This window comes from Drosophila elegans, unplaced genomic scaffold (assembly GCF_018152505.1).
Source record: "Drosophila elegans isolate 14027-0461.03 unplaced genomic scaffold, ASM1815250v1 contig_208, whole genome shotgun sequence".
NCBI lineage: Eukaryota > Metazoa > Arthropoda > Insecta > Diptera > Drosophilidae > Drosophila > Drosophila elegans.
This window is the reverse complement of record NW_024545578.1, coordinates 1,109,554-1,130,206: the sequence shown is the minus strand read 5'-3', so window position 1 is coordinate 1,130,206 and position 20,653 is coordinate 1,109,554. Positions and strand designations below refer to the sequence as shown.

Here is a 20,653-nt window from a genome sequence, read left to right as displayed (position 1 = left end):
TGTTTTTGGTGGGTGGCGAAAGTAACTTTCAGGGGGTTGGTTGGGCTGCTTCTGCTGCTCGCTGGCGTCTTTTTCCTGTGGCAGGGGAAAGACAGCATTTGCCATAAATTGTGAAAGTGTCAACGAAAGGCAAAAATACACACACTCACAGCCAGAGGACACATACAAATGCAGATGGAGGCACACTCACGCACGCACTGAGGGAAAAAACAATGCTAACGACATACAAACAAACAAATCTATACTCATTTCGACTACTGTATTTTGGGTGTGAGGAAGCAACACGCACGCATATTTATTTTGAACACATCTTTTTTTTCGGTCAGCTCTAGATATGCGTTATATAAATATACGCCTATACAGATATCTATATATAAGTAAATGTATGTATGGGTCTATAGATTGCCTTTTACATACTCACGCATATTGTTCTAATCAGTGGCGATGTCCTGGCCTCCTTGGAATGTCAATTTTTTGTTGCCTAATTTATTTGGCCAACCCAAACCAAACCAATCTGAAGCCGAAACTGAAACCACCCCGAAAAGGGGGAGTTACTTTTGACACCCCCCTGCAGCTGATTATTGTCATGGTCGAAATTCCCAGATTTTTCTCCCCCAAAAAAGGGAAGAAGGAGAACTTTGCATAAGCTCCTGCCGCTGACATCTTATGGAAGATGGATAGTTCTGTGGCGTGGTCAGGTACAATCGATAGCCGGCATATTTATGGTGGCCACGTGACCTTTCGCTGACCGCTGGGGAGTTAACCCCCTTGGCAAAAAAGTAGTATGAAACTCTTTGCCTAAGCCCTGCAGATTTAAATCCCCCAAAAATAATTAATCTCCTTAATTGAATACATGCGATTATGAATCAGCAGCCAGCAGGACAAGCACTTACCACAATTACTGCATTAATTTCCGCCACTTGTCGAGCTGCCCGAAGGCTCTTCTTGGGTTTGGGTTTGCGTTTGGGTTTTCTTCTCGGCTTCTCGGTCCTTTTGCCTTTTCTTGCTGTTTTTTGGGGGTTGTATGCTGTATACATAATAATCATAAGGAGCGCCAGAGCATCTGGCCGGGGGCGTTGGTCCAGTGTTCCACTAAATTGGACACATCTGCACAGTTTTCGTTCCTTTGGCAGCGTGTCAATCTTGCGAGTCAAATGGCGGCACGCATGGCAAACTTTTTCCAGCCAAGAGAGCCGCCTCAAATCCCCGCACGTTTCCGCATTTCCACATTTCTACAATTCCACATTTACCATTTCCCATTTCCACATTGCCGGGAGTCTGGCGCATTTGCATTTGGCTCTGGTACACAATTTGTATGCTTAAGTAAGCCGACTGCGTGCATGTTTCTAATGGGCGGCACAAAAGGTTAGCTTACCTGATGCTGAAACACGGAAAAAACACGCTGGAAAAGCCGCTTTCCTTTCCCCCAACTCCCTCCTCCTTTCCCTTCCCAATTCCCTTCCCCAGCAACAACTGAAAACTCATTTCGCCTCGGGCGTGACTTTTATAGCACTTTGTTTTCGAGTAGCTACAGCTATACAGAAAGCCAGAATCCGAACTTGCACCAAAAAATACCTTTAAAATGTAAAAAAAAAAACTTTCGATAAACAATAGTTTGAATACCCTTGTTTACAAACTGTTTTGACAGCTAAAAATGCAAACTTTTCAGAAAGTGAAGAAAAACGTAAATGGTTTAAAAAAATGTTCAGAACAATTATTTTAAGTAATTGTGTTTAGTATTTCATAAAAATTGTACAAGAAACCAATGAAATATTTACTTAACCATCCATATTTAAGTAAATGCTATTTTAAATCCCTTTACAAACATAATTATTACAGAAGTGAGGAAAAATATTAATGGTATTCAAAAAATGTTGTTTTAAGCCTTTCAAAAGAAATAAAAAAAACTTTACAAGAAAGAAATACAAAATGTACTCATGCATATGAGTAATTTTAATTTCTTTTACAAACCTAATTATTGAAACCAGACTATATATTTTTAACACGTTCTGGCAGTATTTTCACAACACCTGACTAAATATGAAAATGACTTTCTTGGTAAATTGTGATATTTTTCTAGATTTAATTAAGATAAAGTTTATTGACTGAGTAAATTAAAGTAAAAAGTTTTAGTCAGTGGGAAGTTCCTATTAGCAACTCCCTGATAACTTTTTGTTTCAATGCCATTTTAAGCATGCCCTTTAGTTTAGCATCTGGGAAAAAAAACAAAGAGCTAGTGACAAATAAAGGACGCACAATAGAGAGCAGACCTCGAAGCATACGAAAAAGTTTTCAATGTAATTTGGGGTAGAAAAAAAATCGCAGACCTTTAAAATGACGAACTCGAGCAATTAACCTCTGTCAGGGTATACAAATGCGAAAAATGGATTTTTGTGGGTGCCACCACACAAAACGCATTCGAAACTTTTGCCTTGGCAATTGCGAAAATGCCAAAATGCGAAACACATTTTGAATTCAACTTGGTGCTGATGGTGATTGTTGTCGTTGCTGTTGTTGCTCCCGCTGATTGTTGTTGCTCTTGTTGCTGTTGTTGCTGTTGGACTTATCAACACGCCGATCACTTGCGACAGTTTCCGTTTTGCCTCAGATACTCAGGGGGCATATACAGAGGACCTAATTGCCCCGCACCCAGTTACAGTTACAGTTCCGTTCCATTCCCACACGTAAAAACCCATCAACCCAAACCCCCTGCTCAAGGTGAGCAATGTAAAAACTTCCTGTGCACTCATTTAGTCCTGCTGAGCTGTTGTCCTTTATGTAAGCAGCAACATCAGCAACAGCGACAACAGCAACATCGACAGCAGCAGCAGCAACACGCCCCTTTCACCCAAACAATACACAAAAATGAAGCGAAAGGAGAAAAAAATACAAAAAAAAAAAAACGGATATAGAAATTCAATACTTTGATTCGTGCCACAAGCAGAGCGAAGGAAGTGCAACCATACAAGGTAACCAAATAGCAGGACAACACGTACTACAAGCACTTGGGAGACTAATTTTACACTGCCAGAAACCAACCGAAAAACACCTTCTAGGTTAAAGTTTAAATACTTTGTAAGATATGTTAGTTACCCGTCGTTCATCAATTTCATTTAAAGAGAATACTTAAATACGTTTTTCTGGAGATATCTATCAAAGCTAAATTTTGGATAAGTTTAGAGAGAGAAATAGTTACCCATAGAAAGAACTTAATATTGCTAAGCGTTTTATAGTACAGTATAATAACATTTGTGATACATTGAGTTACACTTACGTTCTTGAATCAATATTATTTAAAAATACGTTTACTATAAAAGGCATATTTATGATACTATTTCTGATAACCATAAACAGATTCTGATGATACTCAAGTTTTGAAGATGGATGTGTTTTAGGCATTTTCTATTTTAAGGCATAGCTGTACCGTCTAAGCACTATCAGAATTTTTCCCCTCTCACATTTTGCCAACGTGCAGTATACTATATAAGAGGGTACGTACAAGAGGGGTGCTGAGTGGGCAACAAGATTTCCCAACTGCACTGGCAACTTTTTGGGCAACAATGCTGCATTATACTTAGTGGTTTCCACTTGATTGATGCCATCTGTTGGCCAACCCACCACCCAAAAAGTGGCGGGAAAGTTCACCTCACCTCCTGAAACTAACTAACGATCGACAGCAATTCAAAATGTAATTGCCAAGCAAGTTACGTAGGAGTTCAACTACATACTAATAATGACAACATCACGCAATGTTCGCCTCCGTGGGAAAGTAGTGTAGTACCGACTTACGGTTGGCTAATTACTGACATATAGATATCCTGCGAGTGTAACTATTAACAGTCGGCATCCGGTTTTTTGGGGGAGAGGCTCGCAACGAAAAGGACTCTCTGGGAAAGCTCTGCTTCGCTTTTCACTCCACTTTTCACATGTCTGCCAATTATAAGCAACTAAACCGCAGATAAGAGCGGATGCTGAGGCTGCGACCGAGACCATATATATCCCTAGCCCGCAAACCAGACTAACCCCAACACACACATCCCCATCTCACCGGATCCTGGATGCTGGATCCAGAATACCCCATCCTCCCTGGGATGTGCTGTCAAAGCGACGTGACTAAGTGGTGAAAAATGATTTCGTGGCTACGTGTGACTCTCTCACAGGGAATGAGCGGGCGTTAAGCGTTCACGGCTTCCTCCTGGAGAAGTCCTGCAGATATCCTGGGAGGAACCCGAGCCCGAGTAGCAGCCACAGCCATCGAGAGGGTCACTTGACGAGATACCCCCAGGGGGGTGAAATAATGCTGGGCCAAAAACGGTTGGGGTTAAGAGGTGGGCTACGTTTTAGTATGAGGCAACTCCGACAACTGGGAACTGAATGCATGTACGCTGGAAGTGTTTTGCAATCGTCAAAGGATCAACATCTTCGCTTTGCCTGGCGATGAGGTCGCTTCGTGAGGGAAATTTATCAAGACTTCACGGGGAACTTCCGCCTAAAAAGGGGTAGAACATAGGGTTATGCAGAGGAACTTAAGAAATAGATAAAGAAGCCTTGAAACACCAACGCAGACTTCTAAGAAAAGAAAAAAGTACTTCAATGAGGAAAGAGACAATAGGTCTTTGAAACAAGTAATTGATAGATGTAAACCGCATATTTTTAAAAATTTTTCTAAAGATTTAATTAAAGAATATTAGAATATATTAGAACATAACTGAAAATTAGTAAGTCATCTAAAATCAAAAGCATAAAACTGACACTATACTTGATGATTTTTAAATAAAATCTATAGGTAAAATGACAAAAAGGATTGCATTAAAATTTACGGAGGATCAAAAACTAATTTGGAACTAATTATGATTTAATTTAGTCGTTTTTAAATATAAGAAATTTTGTGTTCAAAAATATTGAATTAAATGAAAAATTATGATTTAAGTTAATCGATATAAAATACTCCTTTTCATTTTAGTATTTAAACATATTTAAAACAAATTTGACATGGTTAATTAAAACCAACTTTAAGCTCAATATAATCAATAGTATTTCTTAATAAGTAACATTGACTTTTATCTGCATTCTGTATTTTCATCGTTCTGTTAACGCATGGGATTCAAAACTTATCTCTCACTGGAACCAATTACCGACTAATTTTAACTAATTTGATACTATGTTTAATGGCTTAATGATTATATCCTTTTCCCCGAACTTTTGTAATGTATTAGGTAAACGTTTAAAACGTTTAAACTCAAAAGTTAATGTTGCTATTAATTATATATATGCTAGTGCAGTATTAACAACATGGAGTTTGATCTGCATTCTGGATTATTCATCGTTCTTTTAGCGCGTCGGTTCCAACACTCTCTATCTCTCAGTGATAGCGCAGCTTTTCTTTTCATCCAAAACGGAAAGATTCCTTGGCGCATCTGTCGCCAATTGAAGAAGAGTTTCCTTTATCCTGGCCAGGCAAATTCCACTGTCCTTCGTCCTTGGTCCTCCGCCCTCCTGTTGCGTGTCACGCTGTCGCCGCTGGCATCTTCTTCCCGCCCCCAAGGACCAATCTTTGCACATCCTTTTGCACCTCCATCTCTATGTGCATCTGCATCAGCATCAGCATCTCTCTTTGGCTTTCGCCTTTCTCCTGAAGTCTGGGCGTCGTTGTCTTGCTGCCAAGTAGCACTCAAAGTGAGTTTGCGACGCATTGCCGCATTGTCGCTACTTCATCAGCAGCTACAGCTGAAGCTAAAGCCAAAGCCAAAGCTATGTAGCTACGGCATCAAGTGCAAGTATCCATGTCCTGGCTGCACTTGTGCAGCATCTCCTTCGTCATCGCCACCCCCCTTTTCCGCCTTCTCCCCATTTTACACATTTTCCCCTTTCCCCATACAAACACCTCCTGCAACACTGAATGTTGCCAGTTGGCAACTGAGCGTCCGCAGGAAATGAATACGTGTTGAATATTTGTCGAGTTGAAGCACAAGGACATGGTGGATAACATAAAGGATGGTGCTGGGGCTGGGGCAGCCGTTTCGCCCATCAGCCACCCCCTAAACATCTACTTGGCAAACAAGCGCGCTCGCACATATATGCACAGCCAGGGTCAAAATAATGACTCTATCCACAGCACGGAATAAAATATTTAAAAGGTTAGACGGCCATAATAGTCATTAAATCATACATATTAAACAAGTATCTGAGAAACATACTAAACACAAAATTTAATAAGCTTCCCATTTCAACTAGAAGATTTAAGATGCTAATAAAATATATTAACCATTTACTTATCTTTTTTTTTAATCAAAACTATCTATAAGACGGAATAAATTAGTTAACAGGTTGTGACGAGCGTAATAGTCATAAATTATAATAATATTTAAAATAAGTATCTGAGAAAGCCTACCAATCGAATAATATAACAAGATTTAAGATCCTTATAAAATATTCAAACCATTTACAATTCTTAATAATCTTATTTCACCATTACATTATTAAACAAATTTAAATCCTTATAAGGGTTTATACATTTCCTTTTTTAAAGATTATGTTTCTTGTGAAATGATTACATATTTTTGTTTATTTATTATTAAAATGTATTTGATTTCTTCTAATGTGGTTCGGTTTTTCATATTATCAGTTATGACTTTATCAAGACTGGAAAATATCTTAATTGCTATTTTGAGCGATCAATGCCATATGTTTTATTTCTACAAATTATTCAAAATGGCCTTAAAAACGTGATAAACTATATAATAAATGCTGCTAATTAAATTTAATCAAATCAAAGCTCATGAAATTGTATTCCCTATTCACATACCGCCAATTGCGCTTGTTTGGCACGGAGTGTATCCATCTACGTGGATGAGCTCCATGTGTCGCTTAGCCTTGCTGGCCGGGCTAATGCGCAAACCAAATATGATATACTACACGGGAATGTATATGCTGCGGATATATGTGCGGCGCAGCATCTGCCACAGATTTGCAAGCGTTTCAGAAATAGCAACAATAGCAATAGCAATAGCAATAGCAACAGCAACAGCAGTGGCAACAACATCAGCATCAGCATCTCATCAGCAACAAGCTGCAAGGACCAAAACGCCAGCTGCTGCAAATGGCACGCATGAAAATGAAAATGAAAGGCCCATCGAATGGGCGCGTTCATTGAGAATTTATTTCAATAAGATAGATATGGGGAAAAAAGAGGAAAAACTAGAAGGGGGGGTTATATAGTAAGGTATCTTGAAGGGCAGGCAGCACTAAAGGCCATCGGAAACTATAATCACGTATGTGCATATGTCTGAAACAACACGAGTCTGCCAGGATATCAGCGCTAAGTGCTCTTGTTGCATGCTGCACAAGTAATTAAGATTAGTGACTCAATATGCACACAAAAACACACACACACATTAATATGTACGTATGTGCGAGTGCGAGTACGTATTCGTCTGAAGACAGGATTCCACAGACAAACAACTTAACTTGTTCTATGCCATTCTGCTTGCTTTGTTTTAGCTGCACTCTGCAAAAATTTAACAGGATGTTCTTGACATCCTCATAGCTTAAAGCGTCTTTAAGAAAGGTATAAGAAAATCCGTTCGGAAATCTAAAACTCAATGTGCATCTGTAATTTTAAATGGATTAAATTGTTCTTAATTGTAAATGAAACTATCAATTAAAGACTGAGATGCCAAAACTGATAGAGGTATAAGTTAATGTAATCACAAACTTCTAAATAGCAAGTATTTTTTTATGTCCTTAGCAATGCTTATGATCTATTACATTCTTAAATCGTTTCACTAAACTAATTTTAATTGAGATAATAAATAATTGACTTAAACATTTAAATTAAATACATATTAACTTTGGCAACAATTAAAATCTCTTGCCACAACTTCAGTGTAGAGAATCCCAGCTTTAATTTGTATCTCCTCTAAGTAATGTGTATCTGCACATGGCTTCTCTAACACTTGGAATTACCACTTTACAGAGCACAGATTTTGCCGAAAGCAGCTTCCTTTGTGCGAATGAGTGTTGGCTAAGTAATTCCCACAAATTGAAGAATCAACTCGGTTCCTTGATTGATGCCTAACCCTCGCCAGTTTTGACTTATCAGGGGGTTTAATTGAATCAACTGCTGCGCGAAGGGAAAATGAAGCCTCACATATTCAAAGTATTTTCCAAAGCGGCTGCATCCTGGAAAGCCATTAGTTTATGGATGGCAAACAAAACAAATGCCAGAGGGCGCTAGCCTAAGCCCAAAACCCAATCCCAATCCTTACTGCAATCCCCTTCCCTAAACGAGTCTTTATCCCGAAGTCCCGAAAATGAAATTCAAGATCTGGGTGCAGCAGAAACCAGAACCTACAACCCAGAACCTGGAACCTGGAACCCAGAAAACCGGGGTCAGGAATCAGGAATCAGCTGCTGTTGCATCCACGCAGAGGAAAATGGAAAATAGAAAATGAAATAATGCCAATGTGGACAGCTGTCGGAAAATTGTTGAAAGGCGAGTGAAAAGCGGTCTTCGCTCTCTGTATGGGGTTCGGTTTGCCCTTGGGCTGTTTTTTTACAGGGGTTTTTGGTCCTGACACCAGCAATCATCATTATCATGCAGACTGCAGCTTGGGCACTGCAAGAAAACTGTTTACTCAACATTCACTGATTTCTGTTGAAGGATTCTTAAGTGAACCATAATACAATTTAAAGGCTTTTGAGAATGTTTACGGGCTGTGTTTTAATGACAATTTTTCTAACCCAAAATATAGATTTATATCTTTTCTATCATTTATATCTTTTCTTTATTCATTTCTTTCTTCTGTCTTTTTTACTACTATAAATTTTCAGACGTTTTCAAAATATTTAAGGGCTATATTTATATCATATCTTATTCAAAGATAACTTTTTTATCCCAAGCGATCGATTTTCTTCAGTGTGTGTTTATGTAGATCATCGACTGATGTCCCGTCTGCAGATCGCTGGGCGAGTCCTTGTCCTTTTTATTATATTTTGCCTGCCTTCGGCTACCTGGACCGCACCTCAACGTTTTGATCCAGGGTTCGTGCCCTTCCCTTCGATTTCCTCACTCATGAGAAGAGGTCTTTGAACTCGGGACTCTCGCCTAACGATTTGTGGGTTTCATTCGCTTTTGTTTTCCAACTGCAACAGCTGCCAATTTTGCTGGAAATGCAGAGAAAGAGGAAGAGAGAGAGGGTATCCCAATCCCGATTCCCTCTATCCCTATCACAACCAACACCCCAACCCAATTCGTACGAAAGTCCGAAACAAATGTAATTAAAAATACAAAGTTTCGAATTACCGGAATGGTAACTGGATTCTGAAATGAACTGGACACACGCGCTTGTTCAGTTCAGTTGAGTTTTGGGGAAGCCCCGCAAGTATCCACCCATATCCTTCATATCCTGTTGCCGGATATGCTAATAAGTTGGCCCATCAAAACTGGGCAAAGTGCAATTTCGGGCGATGACGTAAACTCGCCTTTATTTCACTTCCCCTCGTTGTGATACTGTTATTGTTCTTTTTTTTTACCTGTTTGTTGTTTCTATGCAGACGCCAAATGCCAAAAATGGGGTGGTGTTGGGTGGTGGAAGTGGAAGTGGTGGTGCCGTGTTGCTCGGATGATGACGACGACGACGACGATGATGATGATGATGATGACGATGGGGTGGTGGTTGTTGCACACAGCCATTCAAAAAGGAGTAACAATGAAATTACAGCAGGAACAGGAATAAATAGCATTTGGGAAAAACTCGACAGCGCCGGGACGCAAAAGGATATATACCACCGAATAGCAAATGCCGAAAACCCGGACTCAGACTCAGAATTCAGACTCCCAAACCTACAGACATCGCGAATACAATAAAGATGAAAGAGAAGTCAATTGCGGAACCATCGAAGCGTGAATACTCTTTGTCCGAGGCCAAACTGATTGGTTTATGGTGCCATAAACTACACGAGTCATGCGGCGACAAAGGAACACACGAATACGGATGCCTAATCAAAGGAAGCTTTACAAATTACATGTTGCTCGACTTTTCCCGCTTTACATACACACCTCGATTGTTTCAGTTCCTTATTGTATCGGTTATTGGAAATACTTTGGGTTTTATCCCAAGGCTTTGTTCAGCATATGCCAGCGATTCAATGGGGTATGAAGGTATCCCTAGCCGGAATAACGGAAATAAAATAAAACCATTTTTAACGATTCAATTGCTTATCTTAAGTATGGAAGACTGAAATTGTACATAATATGAAAATGTTTACGGAGTAGAAAGATACAATTTATCATTGAACATGTCTAAAGAATATGCGAAAATTAATTAAAATAGGTAATAAAAAGAAAAAAAAACAATCTATTGTATTAAGTGTGCTTTTTAAATTAATTTTATTTTTTTTAGAAGAATATTTTAATGTGCTTAGACATCTAACGAATAAGAAAATAAGCTCATTTCATATTGGCTGGAACGATTCCCCATTCTAAGCCAACTTCTCTGCAAATTTGCACACCCTTTTCCTATAGGGCATCATGCACAATATACAATTCAGAATCAGACTCAGACCCAGACCCAGACTCGGCAGTCTGGTACTCTCGTGCTGTTTCCACTTTAATACATCATTGAATGGAAAACGGAATGAGCATGCCAGACACCTGGCTCCCCTGGGCTCTCAGTACCAGTACCAGTACCAATACCTTTGTGAATTTTTACCTCCGTACCGCTGCCGCTGGCTTGCTTTTCCCTTTAGCCCTTCGGCTTGCTCTGGGTGCCCATGCCAATGCCCATGCCCATGCCCCTTGCCCAGTTTTAAAGCAGGAGTTGAGTAGAGTAGAGGGGAGGAAGGAGGAAAGGATCAACAGTTTCTGGTTATAGTTTCGGCTACAGCTGCCGCCGTCACTTCCGTGCCACGCGAGCGTCACACTTCAAGCGAGTGAGGGAGAGGTATATATAGCGGACCGGCCATATAGAGGGGATTTACAGCTGCGGTCAAAAAACATGTATTTTTTTTAGCTTACGAAAATATTTATGGAAAAAAGTTTAAGAGCAATTTTAATTCACTTTTTTATATTTTCGTATTTACTATAAACAAAATGGGGCATATATATAAGTTTTCAATTAAAAAAAGCTAAAATAATTATAAAATAATATAAAATTGATTAAACTGTTTATAAAAAACTGTTATAAAAAACTTTTTTTTTGTTTTTGTGATGCTTATACTATAAACTAAATAGGGCAAATATAAAATTTAGCATTTAACAAAGGTAAAATATTTTTTAATATAAAAAAAAACTTTAAAACCTTTTTTATTCCAAAGCAAAGTAAAGACAAGAGAGGTTTAATGGTTGTTAACTTTAAAGGTTGTACCACGCATTATATCAAAAAGTGAATTTAAAGATATTAAACGTTTTAATTTTCTTATTTTTTTTCAAATTCATTTTGTAAATTGTTAAGTAGTTCTCATGATAAATTTAAAGAAAAAAAATAGTTTAGTGTCTAAATACTGTTATTTCAACCACAGCTGTATAGAGGACTGTCCATATAGCGGGGATATAAGTTCAGGGTTGCGGCAGTCGGTTATAGCCGAAGTTTCGGGGCAACTCGCTAGGCAACGCCAAATAGCCCTTGGCAAGCTGACAAGCCGAATGGCGACTGCAGCCAGTGGGGTGTGCATTTTAGATTGGGCCAAGAGTTGGGCGTTATACCCACCCAACAGCCAACGAAATAAAATAAAGGGGAAACACCCAAAACAGCTGGGCCAGCTGCAGCACTTGTAGAGCATTTCCTGTTGGTCCTGGCAGGTCCTGAAACTCATGAAACTCCTGCTGCTTTTTGCACGCTCCCAAAAGCGCTCAACTGAATCCCCGCAACTGGGCTGCGGTGCACCTTTCGTACTTTTGTACACCCCCACTTAAACCTAAATAAACTAACAAATTTTACAAAAACTAATGGGTTGACCAACGCAATACCCTTCTAGATTTGTGCCCTTATGTTTGTAATAATTTTACATGGGCTAACTAAAAAATACAGAATACAGTCTTCATTAATTAATAAATTATAAAGAGTTTTGCGAGCTCCTAAAATACCCTGACATGCAAAAATGTAAGCATATTGTTAAACTTAATGTTTGATGCCTAAATAGATCCTTTTTGTTTACAGACTAGACTTATATTAATATTAAGCTTTATAAGAAATATTAAAAGATGTTTTAATATGCAAAAAAATGTACTATAGAATATTTAAACACCTTTTCTTTTAAAGATTGGACGTTGTATTTTAAAAGGGATTAAAACCTCTCCATAATTTTTATGCTACTGGTAATTTGTGCAATAAAAATGTGTTGTATGCAACTATGAAAAATTTTTTTCGTTATCGTTATCAAGCTAATTATCTCCTTTGACCTGGACAATCAAAAATGTCATTTAGATATAATTATAGTCAAAAGTACACCAGCAAAAGCGGACATAACCGATCAAGTACTTGGCCTTAAAGACCATATATGTATACTAACCGAAAATGTGTCAGAAACACCACCGCTGGCAAGCCTTTAAACCCATTTGAAATACTCCCTCGCAGGGTATAAAAACATGAAATAAACAAAAACTAATAGCTGCAAACTTAGCACACACACCACACTGCTCGTAAAACACGAAACAGGAAAGGCTGTCGCTGCATTAACCATATTGTCCTTGTTCCAGGTGAGCGCGCCCCATTCCGCCCAGTCCTTAGTCCATTCGTCCTTTTCCGCCGGCTGCATAATTTTGGTAGCCGCTGAAGCCGCTTTTCCTCTGCAAGCCAGACTATTCAACTGCATTTTCCTATCGTGACGCGTGGCCCAAGTTCCGATTCGCTAGCCAAACTGGGAAAGCCATATGCTGTAGAGCTTGAATCGCCTCAGTGCCTCACCATCTGCAGTTCCCTTCCGGATCGAGGTTGGAATTGAAATACTTCAAGGGGCGGGAGTGAGCGCGTGGCCAGCGGCGATCTAGGGATCGAGGTCCTATATAGTGTAGTGGTCCTAAATTCTTGGAGGAGGCGGAGGGCGTAGCTAACGAAGCGCAACAATTTCGTCGTGGGCCGCATAAAGCGCATCTTGTTCGGAATCGCCTTCAAGTGTGTTGGCTGGAAAAGCAGATTACCATTTGCACGTAGCCGTGTGCCAGGCGAGTGGTTTTGTCACCACCTCAAGACAGGACATACACAGAGAAAAAATAACGACTAAAATTCTTAAAGACTTTTCAAGTACAATTGGGAAATAAAACATATCCATATGGCAACACATTTGCCTTACCTTATATAAAATAATTTAAAAATCAAAGTCAAGAAAAAAGTTTCTATAACAATAGTAACAGCGTTGAAGAGAATAAAAATCTCAACAAAGTTTTGATTTTCCCTTAAAAATATAAAATTATACTTTTTACTATACAATATTGACTTATACAAAGAATCAAGAAAAACTAATATCGTTAAAAATTTGTATAAACTTTCTTATGTTTACTAAATGGTTAATTTGAATTGTTTCTGAAGAATACTTAATTGTTAACATAAGCTAGCTATATTTACATAAACTATCAAAACTAAATTACAATACATTTCTCCCAGTGCAAACTGGGTGGGGTTGAACGGGGCATATGTAGGGCTTCCATTGAGGTGCCTGGCGTAGGGTGAGCCCAATTTTTTTTTATAATTAGTGCAGCCGAATTCCACAGATGGTCTATACGTTACTTTAGCATTCATATTTACATATCGCTGGTCCTTATGGCCTATGGCCTGTCACTTCGCGGGATGGATGGACAGATAGATCGGTGGGCACTTTTTGGTTTTCCTCAAAAAATTCCAAATAGTTTAAACAAGGAAACCATAGAAGGAGAGGTTACATCTGTTTTGGAGTTTTTGATGGCTTGGGGAGCAGGAAATGGGTTGAACAAAGGACCTCTCGGGGATACCATAGTAAACCGAATGAAATTTCCAATGAAAAATATAATTTTTAAAGGACTGCGACTGCAACGGCTGCAGAAGCGACGCTAAGCTCGTCTGAGGCAGACAAATTGTCTGTTGTCGCCGGCTAATTAAAAGGTTAAGAACTTTGTAATTTAAGTGTCTGATTATGCAAAGCTCCAGCTCCCCGTTCAGCAAACCGAAGCTCCACTTTAATTAATTAGTTTTGTGTGTGTTGAACTGACTGAAAACAGATTGTATGTATAAGTTTGTTCAAGATTTTGAAGGGATAATACAGCAAGTAATAGATTTTAAAAGAACCCGTTGAGCTTTTCTTAGCCTAGCAATTTTAAATTTCTGATAATTTTGTTAATCTGTATGTAGAGTATCGAAATTCATTTTAAAATTGTATATTAAAGCTGTATTTCAATAAAAAAGCTGTATTTTAAAAGTGTATGTAGTTTAATTTTTTTATTGTAACAAATGCTTTAAATTTTGTTTCCTTTTTTACAAATATATTTTTCTTAAATTAAATTCTTATTGGTACTTTTTGTCAATTTTATCCATATTTGTAAGTTTTAAATTGGGCTACGAGTCCTGAAAGCTTATATATACTTATATCGAACACGAAGCGCTACCAAATAAAAGATATTTACAAATATTTGGTTCAACTTTGAACATCACAAGACCCTTTTGTGAGCATCAAAAACCCTAGTTATCCGCCCCAAAATCGAGTTCATTTTATCCTGGGAGTGTGGCATATGACACATCCAGCTGTCAATCAAAACCAACTCGGCAGGAGCTGCAATTAATCATCCAACGATTTGAGTTGCCGCACTCATATCCGACCTCTGAGATCTGGATGTGGAAAGTAAACCACTTATTCATGGCCAGTGGATGGCTGGCCGTGGAGTGAGGGCGACAGAAGTTAGTTTGTGCTGTTTATCTTGTACTAACTGAGTTAGAGCCAAGGACCAGCGACTGTTGCATCCCCTCACCCTCTAGTACTTTGTATATATATATATGAAAGAACACCCCCTCTTGTGCCAAGCGCGTCGCTGGCAATTTGTTCAAAATCAGAGCCGAGCAACAAATGCAATGCAACAGCAATTAACTCAGCACAACTGCCACATTCTGGGCGAAAAATCCACCCCGTCAATATGGGAGCCTGAAGCGGCCAAGAGCCGCGAGCCCCGAGCTGAAAAAGTTCCAAAAGGGCCAAAGAGCCATGAGCCAATTCTCAGGTATGGTATGGTATGGTAGTATAGCTGGTTCCCCCGAAAGAAAGAGACAGAGCGGGAGAAATGGGAGAATTGGAAAGAGAGAGGCGCAACAATTTTAAAAATTGGGAGAAAGCAACAGCGGGGAATGTTTTGGCAATGAAACACTTCCTGATTGTTGCCTCATCTCTAAGGAGGCTCTACACCAAACGATTTTGTTAAAAAATTTACAAAAACTCGTAATTTAAAGGTGTTTAATGGGAAATACTTATCTTTTAAGCCACCCTTTATTTGTATTAACATTTTTTTAAAGCTTTTCTTTTATGTTTTCATATTTTAGTAAATTTTTAAAATATTTAAAAGTCTGCATAATCCCTTAGGACAAGCAACAGCAATAGCAACAGCTATGCTTCCTTTCTGGGGGTTGGAATTTAGGGGCTGTGCCGCTCTCAGGCGTTCCGCTCTTTTATCTCTTGCACTCTCTCGCTCTTCCCCTCGTTTCACTTCGGCTTAGGATACGAAGGGCTGTTCGGCTGCTTTAGGGGGTGGACACCCTTATAAGCAGACTTTCGGACCGCTACACTCTCATAAGCATTCAAGAGTTGCTTACGTTCGGTTCGTTCGCATTTCTTCTCTATCTTATATAATATTATATTTTCTCCTAAATCAATTTTTTCACTACCAACAACAACAATAATAACAACTCAACTATTCTCAACTCGCGTCAACCTTAACTTAACTTTCTTAACAAAAAAAAACACTACAACTCCTCCACTAAAAATTCTGTCAACTTTCCGTTTTGTTAAACTGAAACTCCAAACAAAATATTTAATTTTGACTCGCCCATCGAACAAGTTTTGTTTCCAAAAACCGAGGAGAAAATTGCCAGCCGAAAAACAAAAAAACAAGAAAGAAAGGATACCCCCCCGTTATGTTTTGAGTCCAAATTTCGTGTTAAAAACAAACGTAAACGTAAACGCAAATGTAAAAATCGATAAGCCACACGCAGCCAGCCAACTGAACGCGAACGTGCCCGTGTGTGTTCCGTGGAGGTTTTTGGGGAGAAAACGGGGGGAACTGACCAAAAATCGGTGGCCCTGGCCAAAAACGCAAAAACTCCGGCCCAAAAAAGAAAGAAACGAAACGAAACGTAACGAAAAAAAGACGAAACTCCAGCCCAAATGACGGATACGGGTCTGACAACAACGAATCAAGCGCCGAAATGTGTGAAGTGGCTGTGAAACCCGAGGAATCCTAACTGCAAATTAAAACCAATTTACAATAAAATGCAAATTACAAAGAATATTTAACCGACACAAAAACACACTCACTCACACACACGGAGAGAAATCAGGAAGAGCTGAAATGCCAGGCCTGAGAAGTCCCCACAAGCTGTACGTCTAAAACTTTAACAGATCTTTCGGCGAGCCAAACTTTATATACAACAAATATATATATGTAAATATATATTTTCACATGCGAGATAACAACAGCAACGTTTCCTTTCCGCTTTTGCCACAAATAATACCCCCTGAGACGGTCTTTGCTCGCTCGAAACTCGATACTAGCTTCAGCACTTAGCCCTTTAAGATCTAACTGGATCCTAAGCTCCTCAGCTCCTAGCCAAACAACTAAAAACTTTAACCTCAACTCAACTCAAGCCCAGTAAAATGCCGCGCTGCCTGATAGCCAAAAAGTGGAAGGCCTATCCCTGGCTGGATCGCACGGAGGACAATGCAAACAACAACCAGCAGCAGCAGCAACAGCAACAGACATCCTCTAGAGATCTGGAGGAACTGCATCTCAAGTCCAGACGCTCCACTTTGGATGAGGATGAGGAGATCGATGTGGTGGGCGACAAGTTCCTGATCAAGCTGGAAAAGCAACGCACAACAGCAACAGCAGCAGCAGCAACTTCTATTGAAGCAGCAACATCGCACAGTGGCAGCAACATTGAGGCATCGACAACGACGACGACGACGACGACGACGTCGACGACGTCGACGACGTCCAAGTGCTGGGGACCCAGTTCACCCACGGCGGGCACTACGGCTCCAAGTCCGCCACCTCATTCCCCGGAGGCGGCAACTCGAGTGGCCGGCAATGTTTACAACGGTAAGTTCGCCCCCGGGAAAGTCGGAAAAACGGGTAGTCGGGTTGTCGGGTAGTCGGAAAAACGTCGAAAAGGGGGCGCACGTAATCGCTGTCATTGATGTGGCCATTGTGCGATTGCGAAACAATTCCGAATCAATTTAATTGCCTTTGTTGTCACTCAATATTGTTTGCGATTCCGGCCAGAGGGCCGCCGACCCATTCGCCAACTGCCAACTCAGTGGCTTCCCCTCTGCAGCGTGAAAACAATGGCAAATAGCAAAATTAAACCGTTTGCCCGGGTCCTTGGTATTGTTAGAATATGTGCCTGTCAGAGCTTTTTACCATGTACAATTGGAAAATTAATTATTCAGTTGAAATTAGAAACTAGACATGGAGTCAAAATAGTCTTCCCTTCTTGGTATTCATTAATGAAGACGTTGGCATGGGTTTTAAGTGTTTACTTACTAGCCTCAAACGATTTTAGTTCATGTTTTGAAATTTTAACTATCCTATGTTTTTAACTTCAAAATAACTTTGTTAAGTAAAGAATGCTTTAATTGCAAAACAAAGTTCATATGGAAATTTCATTTCTTTAAAAAAGTTTATTTATTTTTATCACTTACAAAATACTCATCTTAGCATAACTCTTATGATATTTAAGTTGACCTTTCAAAGTGTGCCTCGCTTTCCTTGGACTATAGAAATTAAGCGCAAAGGAACCATAAAATGGAACTATATGGCTGCTTCTCAGTTTACAAAATGTGCTATTGTTTAAACTTCTCAAAAAAAAGAGATTTAAGAAGAACAAATGATTAGTGTTTTCACAGCTTATAAAAGAAAACAGAAGTTTTCACAGGATTGAAAGCTACGCATTAAGTTTTATGTTTTTGGTAAACTCTTTCCCACTTTCTATAACTAAAGTTTGTATTAATTTTTGAAATGTATAATCTAAGTCGTACACTTATGAAAAAGTGTTTATTAGGCTTAAAATACATCTCAGTAAATAAAATAAATGGGTATAATTATTTTGGCTTTCCCCCGACTTATATTAAAAAATGTTAGCATACTTTAAGAATACTGCTTAAAAATAATTTCTTTTCCAAAGAAAGTAGGAATTGGATTTGGCATTAGGATAAAGAAAATGCTTAGTAGGCTTATATATAACTAAAAAAAGTTAAGGGTACTGCACAACAATAATGTTTTTGGAAGTAATGAAATGCTGTAAAATTCTAAGTTTTATGGGAAAAATTGTCGTTGGGTTCTGGCTGTTAGACTTTATATTTTTAAAGGGACAATATTCCTAAATGTTTTTTTTTTTTTAATAAATTAAATGCTATCTAAATATATGTTTTTGGGAATGTTTGAATTTTGGTGTTGGGCTTTAGCCCTCAGGCGTTTTGTATATCAAAAGACTTTTATAAATGAGTTTGACCCATTATTTTCCTCTTTTTCGTATCAATTACAGGTTATACCCGCGAACTGTCGCCGCTGCACTACACCGCGTACCTGCCCCGCATGGAGAGCGGGATAACCGTGATCCGTGCGGCGGCCACAGCTCTGGTGGCAGCCGCGTCCGCCTCATCCGTAAACGGAAATGGGGGAAATGGAGATCAGCACTTGGCCGCCTACCAAACGCCGCCCTCGTCCACCACCTCGTCACCCTCGTGCTCGCCCAGTGGGGCCGGCGATCGTTACAGTCCGCTCTCGAGTGGTCAGACCTCCAGCGAAAGGAAGTGTTTTAGCAGCACGGGTGCCACACTATCCCTGCCGCCAAAGAAGAAGGACATCTACAGGCCGTACTCCCTGGATGACAAGCCGGCGCATGGCTATCGGCAAAGGATTCCGGCGGAGGAGGACCTGCATGCAGCCCATGCCATTCTGGATTTGAGTGCCAGCACAGCCTTCCACCCGCCCACGCAGCCACACCAACTGCAACAGCAGCAACACCTTGCCCCGCAGCAACACCATCATTATTTGCCACTGCAGCAGCAACAGCCGCAGCAGCAGCAACAGCAACAGCAGGCACACCACACCCACTTGCCAACTCTGGAGGCGCATGCGCATCTGCGAAGCACATCATCGATTGCCGAACTGGCTGCAGCGGCCAGCGTGGTAAATGAGCAACGCCCCGCCAGCAATGCCTCGAGTTCCAGCAGCAATCACATGCCCAGCAGTCCCAGCAGCAATTCGAGCAGCAGCAGCAGTCAGGTGCAGAACGAGAACAGCAATACGACGAACACAAATCAGGATGGCGAGTGTGCGATGGATGGGGAACATGGTGGCGCCTCCGGAGCATCGGCCAAAACGGTGGCCTACACCTACGAGGCCTTCTTCGTCAGCGATGGTCGTTCAAAGCGCAAGCATGTGGCAGATCCTGCCTCGGCAGTAGTGCCCTCGCCAGACCAGCAAAAAACCAAGTACACCTGCTCCGAGTGTGGCAAGCAGTATGCCACCTCTTCGAACCTGTCACGTCACAAGCAAACGCATCGCTCATTGGACTCGCAATCGGCCAAGAAGTGTCACACCTGTGGCAAGGCCTATGTCTCCATGCCCGCATTGGCCATGCATGTCCTCACCCACAAGCTGTCCCACAGTTGTGGCGTCTGCGGCAAGCTGTTCTCAAGACCCTGGTTGCTCCAAGGGCACCTCAGATCCCACACCGGCGAGAAGCCCTACGGATGTGCGCACTGCGGCAAGGCCTTTGCAGATCGTTCCAATCTTCGGGCTCACATGCAAACCCATTCGGTGGACAAGAACTTCGAGTGCAAGCGGTGTCACAAAACCTTCGCCCTGAAGTCATACCTCAACAAGCACTTGGAATCGGCATGCCTGAAGGACGAAGAGGAGCTGATGATGTCCATGTCGCTGTCGATGCACGATAGCAACAGTGAGAGTGGGGCAAGTATGGCCTCATCTCCGCCACACGAATTCCTTGAGCGGGTGAAAATCGAGGGCAGTGCAGGAGCCACTTATGCCATGTAAGCATATAACATATATGGGGGTGCAATCGAAATCTCTCTTTAAAAGCATACACAAGATCCGGCTCGAAGGACCACAAAGAGATCCGAAACATTTAGAGATACCTATTGCACTCCCGAGCACAAACAAGAGGATGGATGTGCTGTAACTGTATAGCTGGTTAGTTAATTTACCGTTAATGTTAAAGTTACCGTTACCATTTACAACTAGGTTAAACGATAGCCGTTTTTATAGAAGATACATACATCACAATACGTCCAAGAGCAAAGTGTAGTAGAGTAACACAGAGACTGTAGAAATTCGCATTAGGCAGCCAAGCAACAAAATACTCAATGGGATTGGTCCCGAAATCTCTTTGGCGATTTGAATACTCCTTTTTTTTAAAGGTGCCTCCAAAAGTTCGCAAAGGAATTGTTCAAATAC

The 20,653-nt window shown here is 40.4% G+C and overlaps 2 protein-coding genes across 2 annotated transcripts; both read left to right on the top strand.

Annotated features, from left to right (window-relative positions):
• Positions 1–2,447: 2,447 nt before the first annotated feature.
• Positions 2,448–2,754, top strand: LOC108145598. The gene is given in 2 exon segments (XM_041708448.1): positions 2,448–2,528; positions 2,530–2,754. Coding segments are annotated over 2 exon segments (306 nt in total).
• Positions 2,755–15,749: 12,995 nt separating this feature from the next.
• Positions 15,750–20,327, top strand: LOC108146264 (protein snail). The gene is made up of 2 exons (XM_017272203.2): positions 15,750–17,272; positions 18,717–20,327. The coding sequence occupies exons 1-2, from the start codon at positions 16,828–16,830 to the stop codon at positions 20,231–20,233; spliced, it is 1,962 nt and encodes a 653-aa protein (XP_017127692.1). The 5' UTR covers positions 15,750–16,827; the 3' UTR covers positions 20,234–20,327.
• Positions 20,328–20,653: the final 326 nt, after the last annotated feature.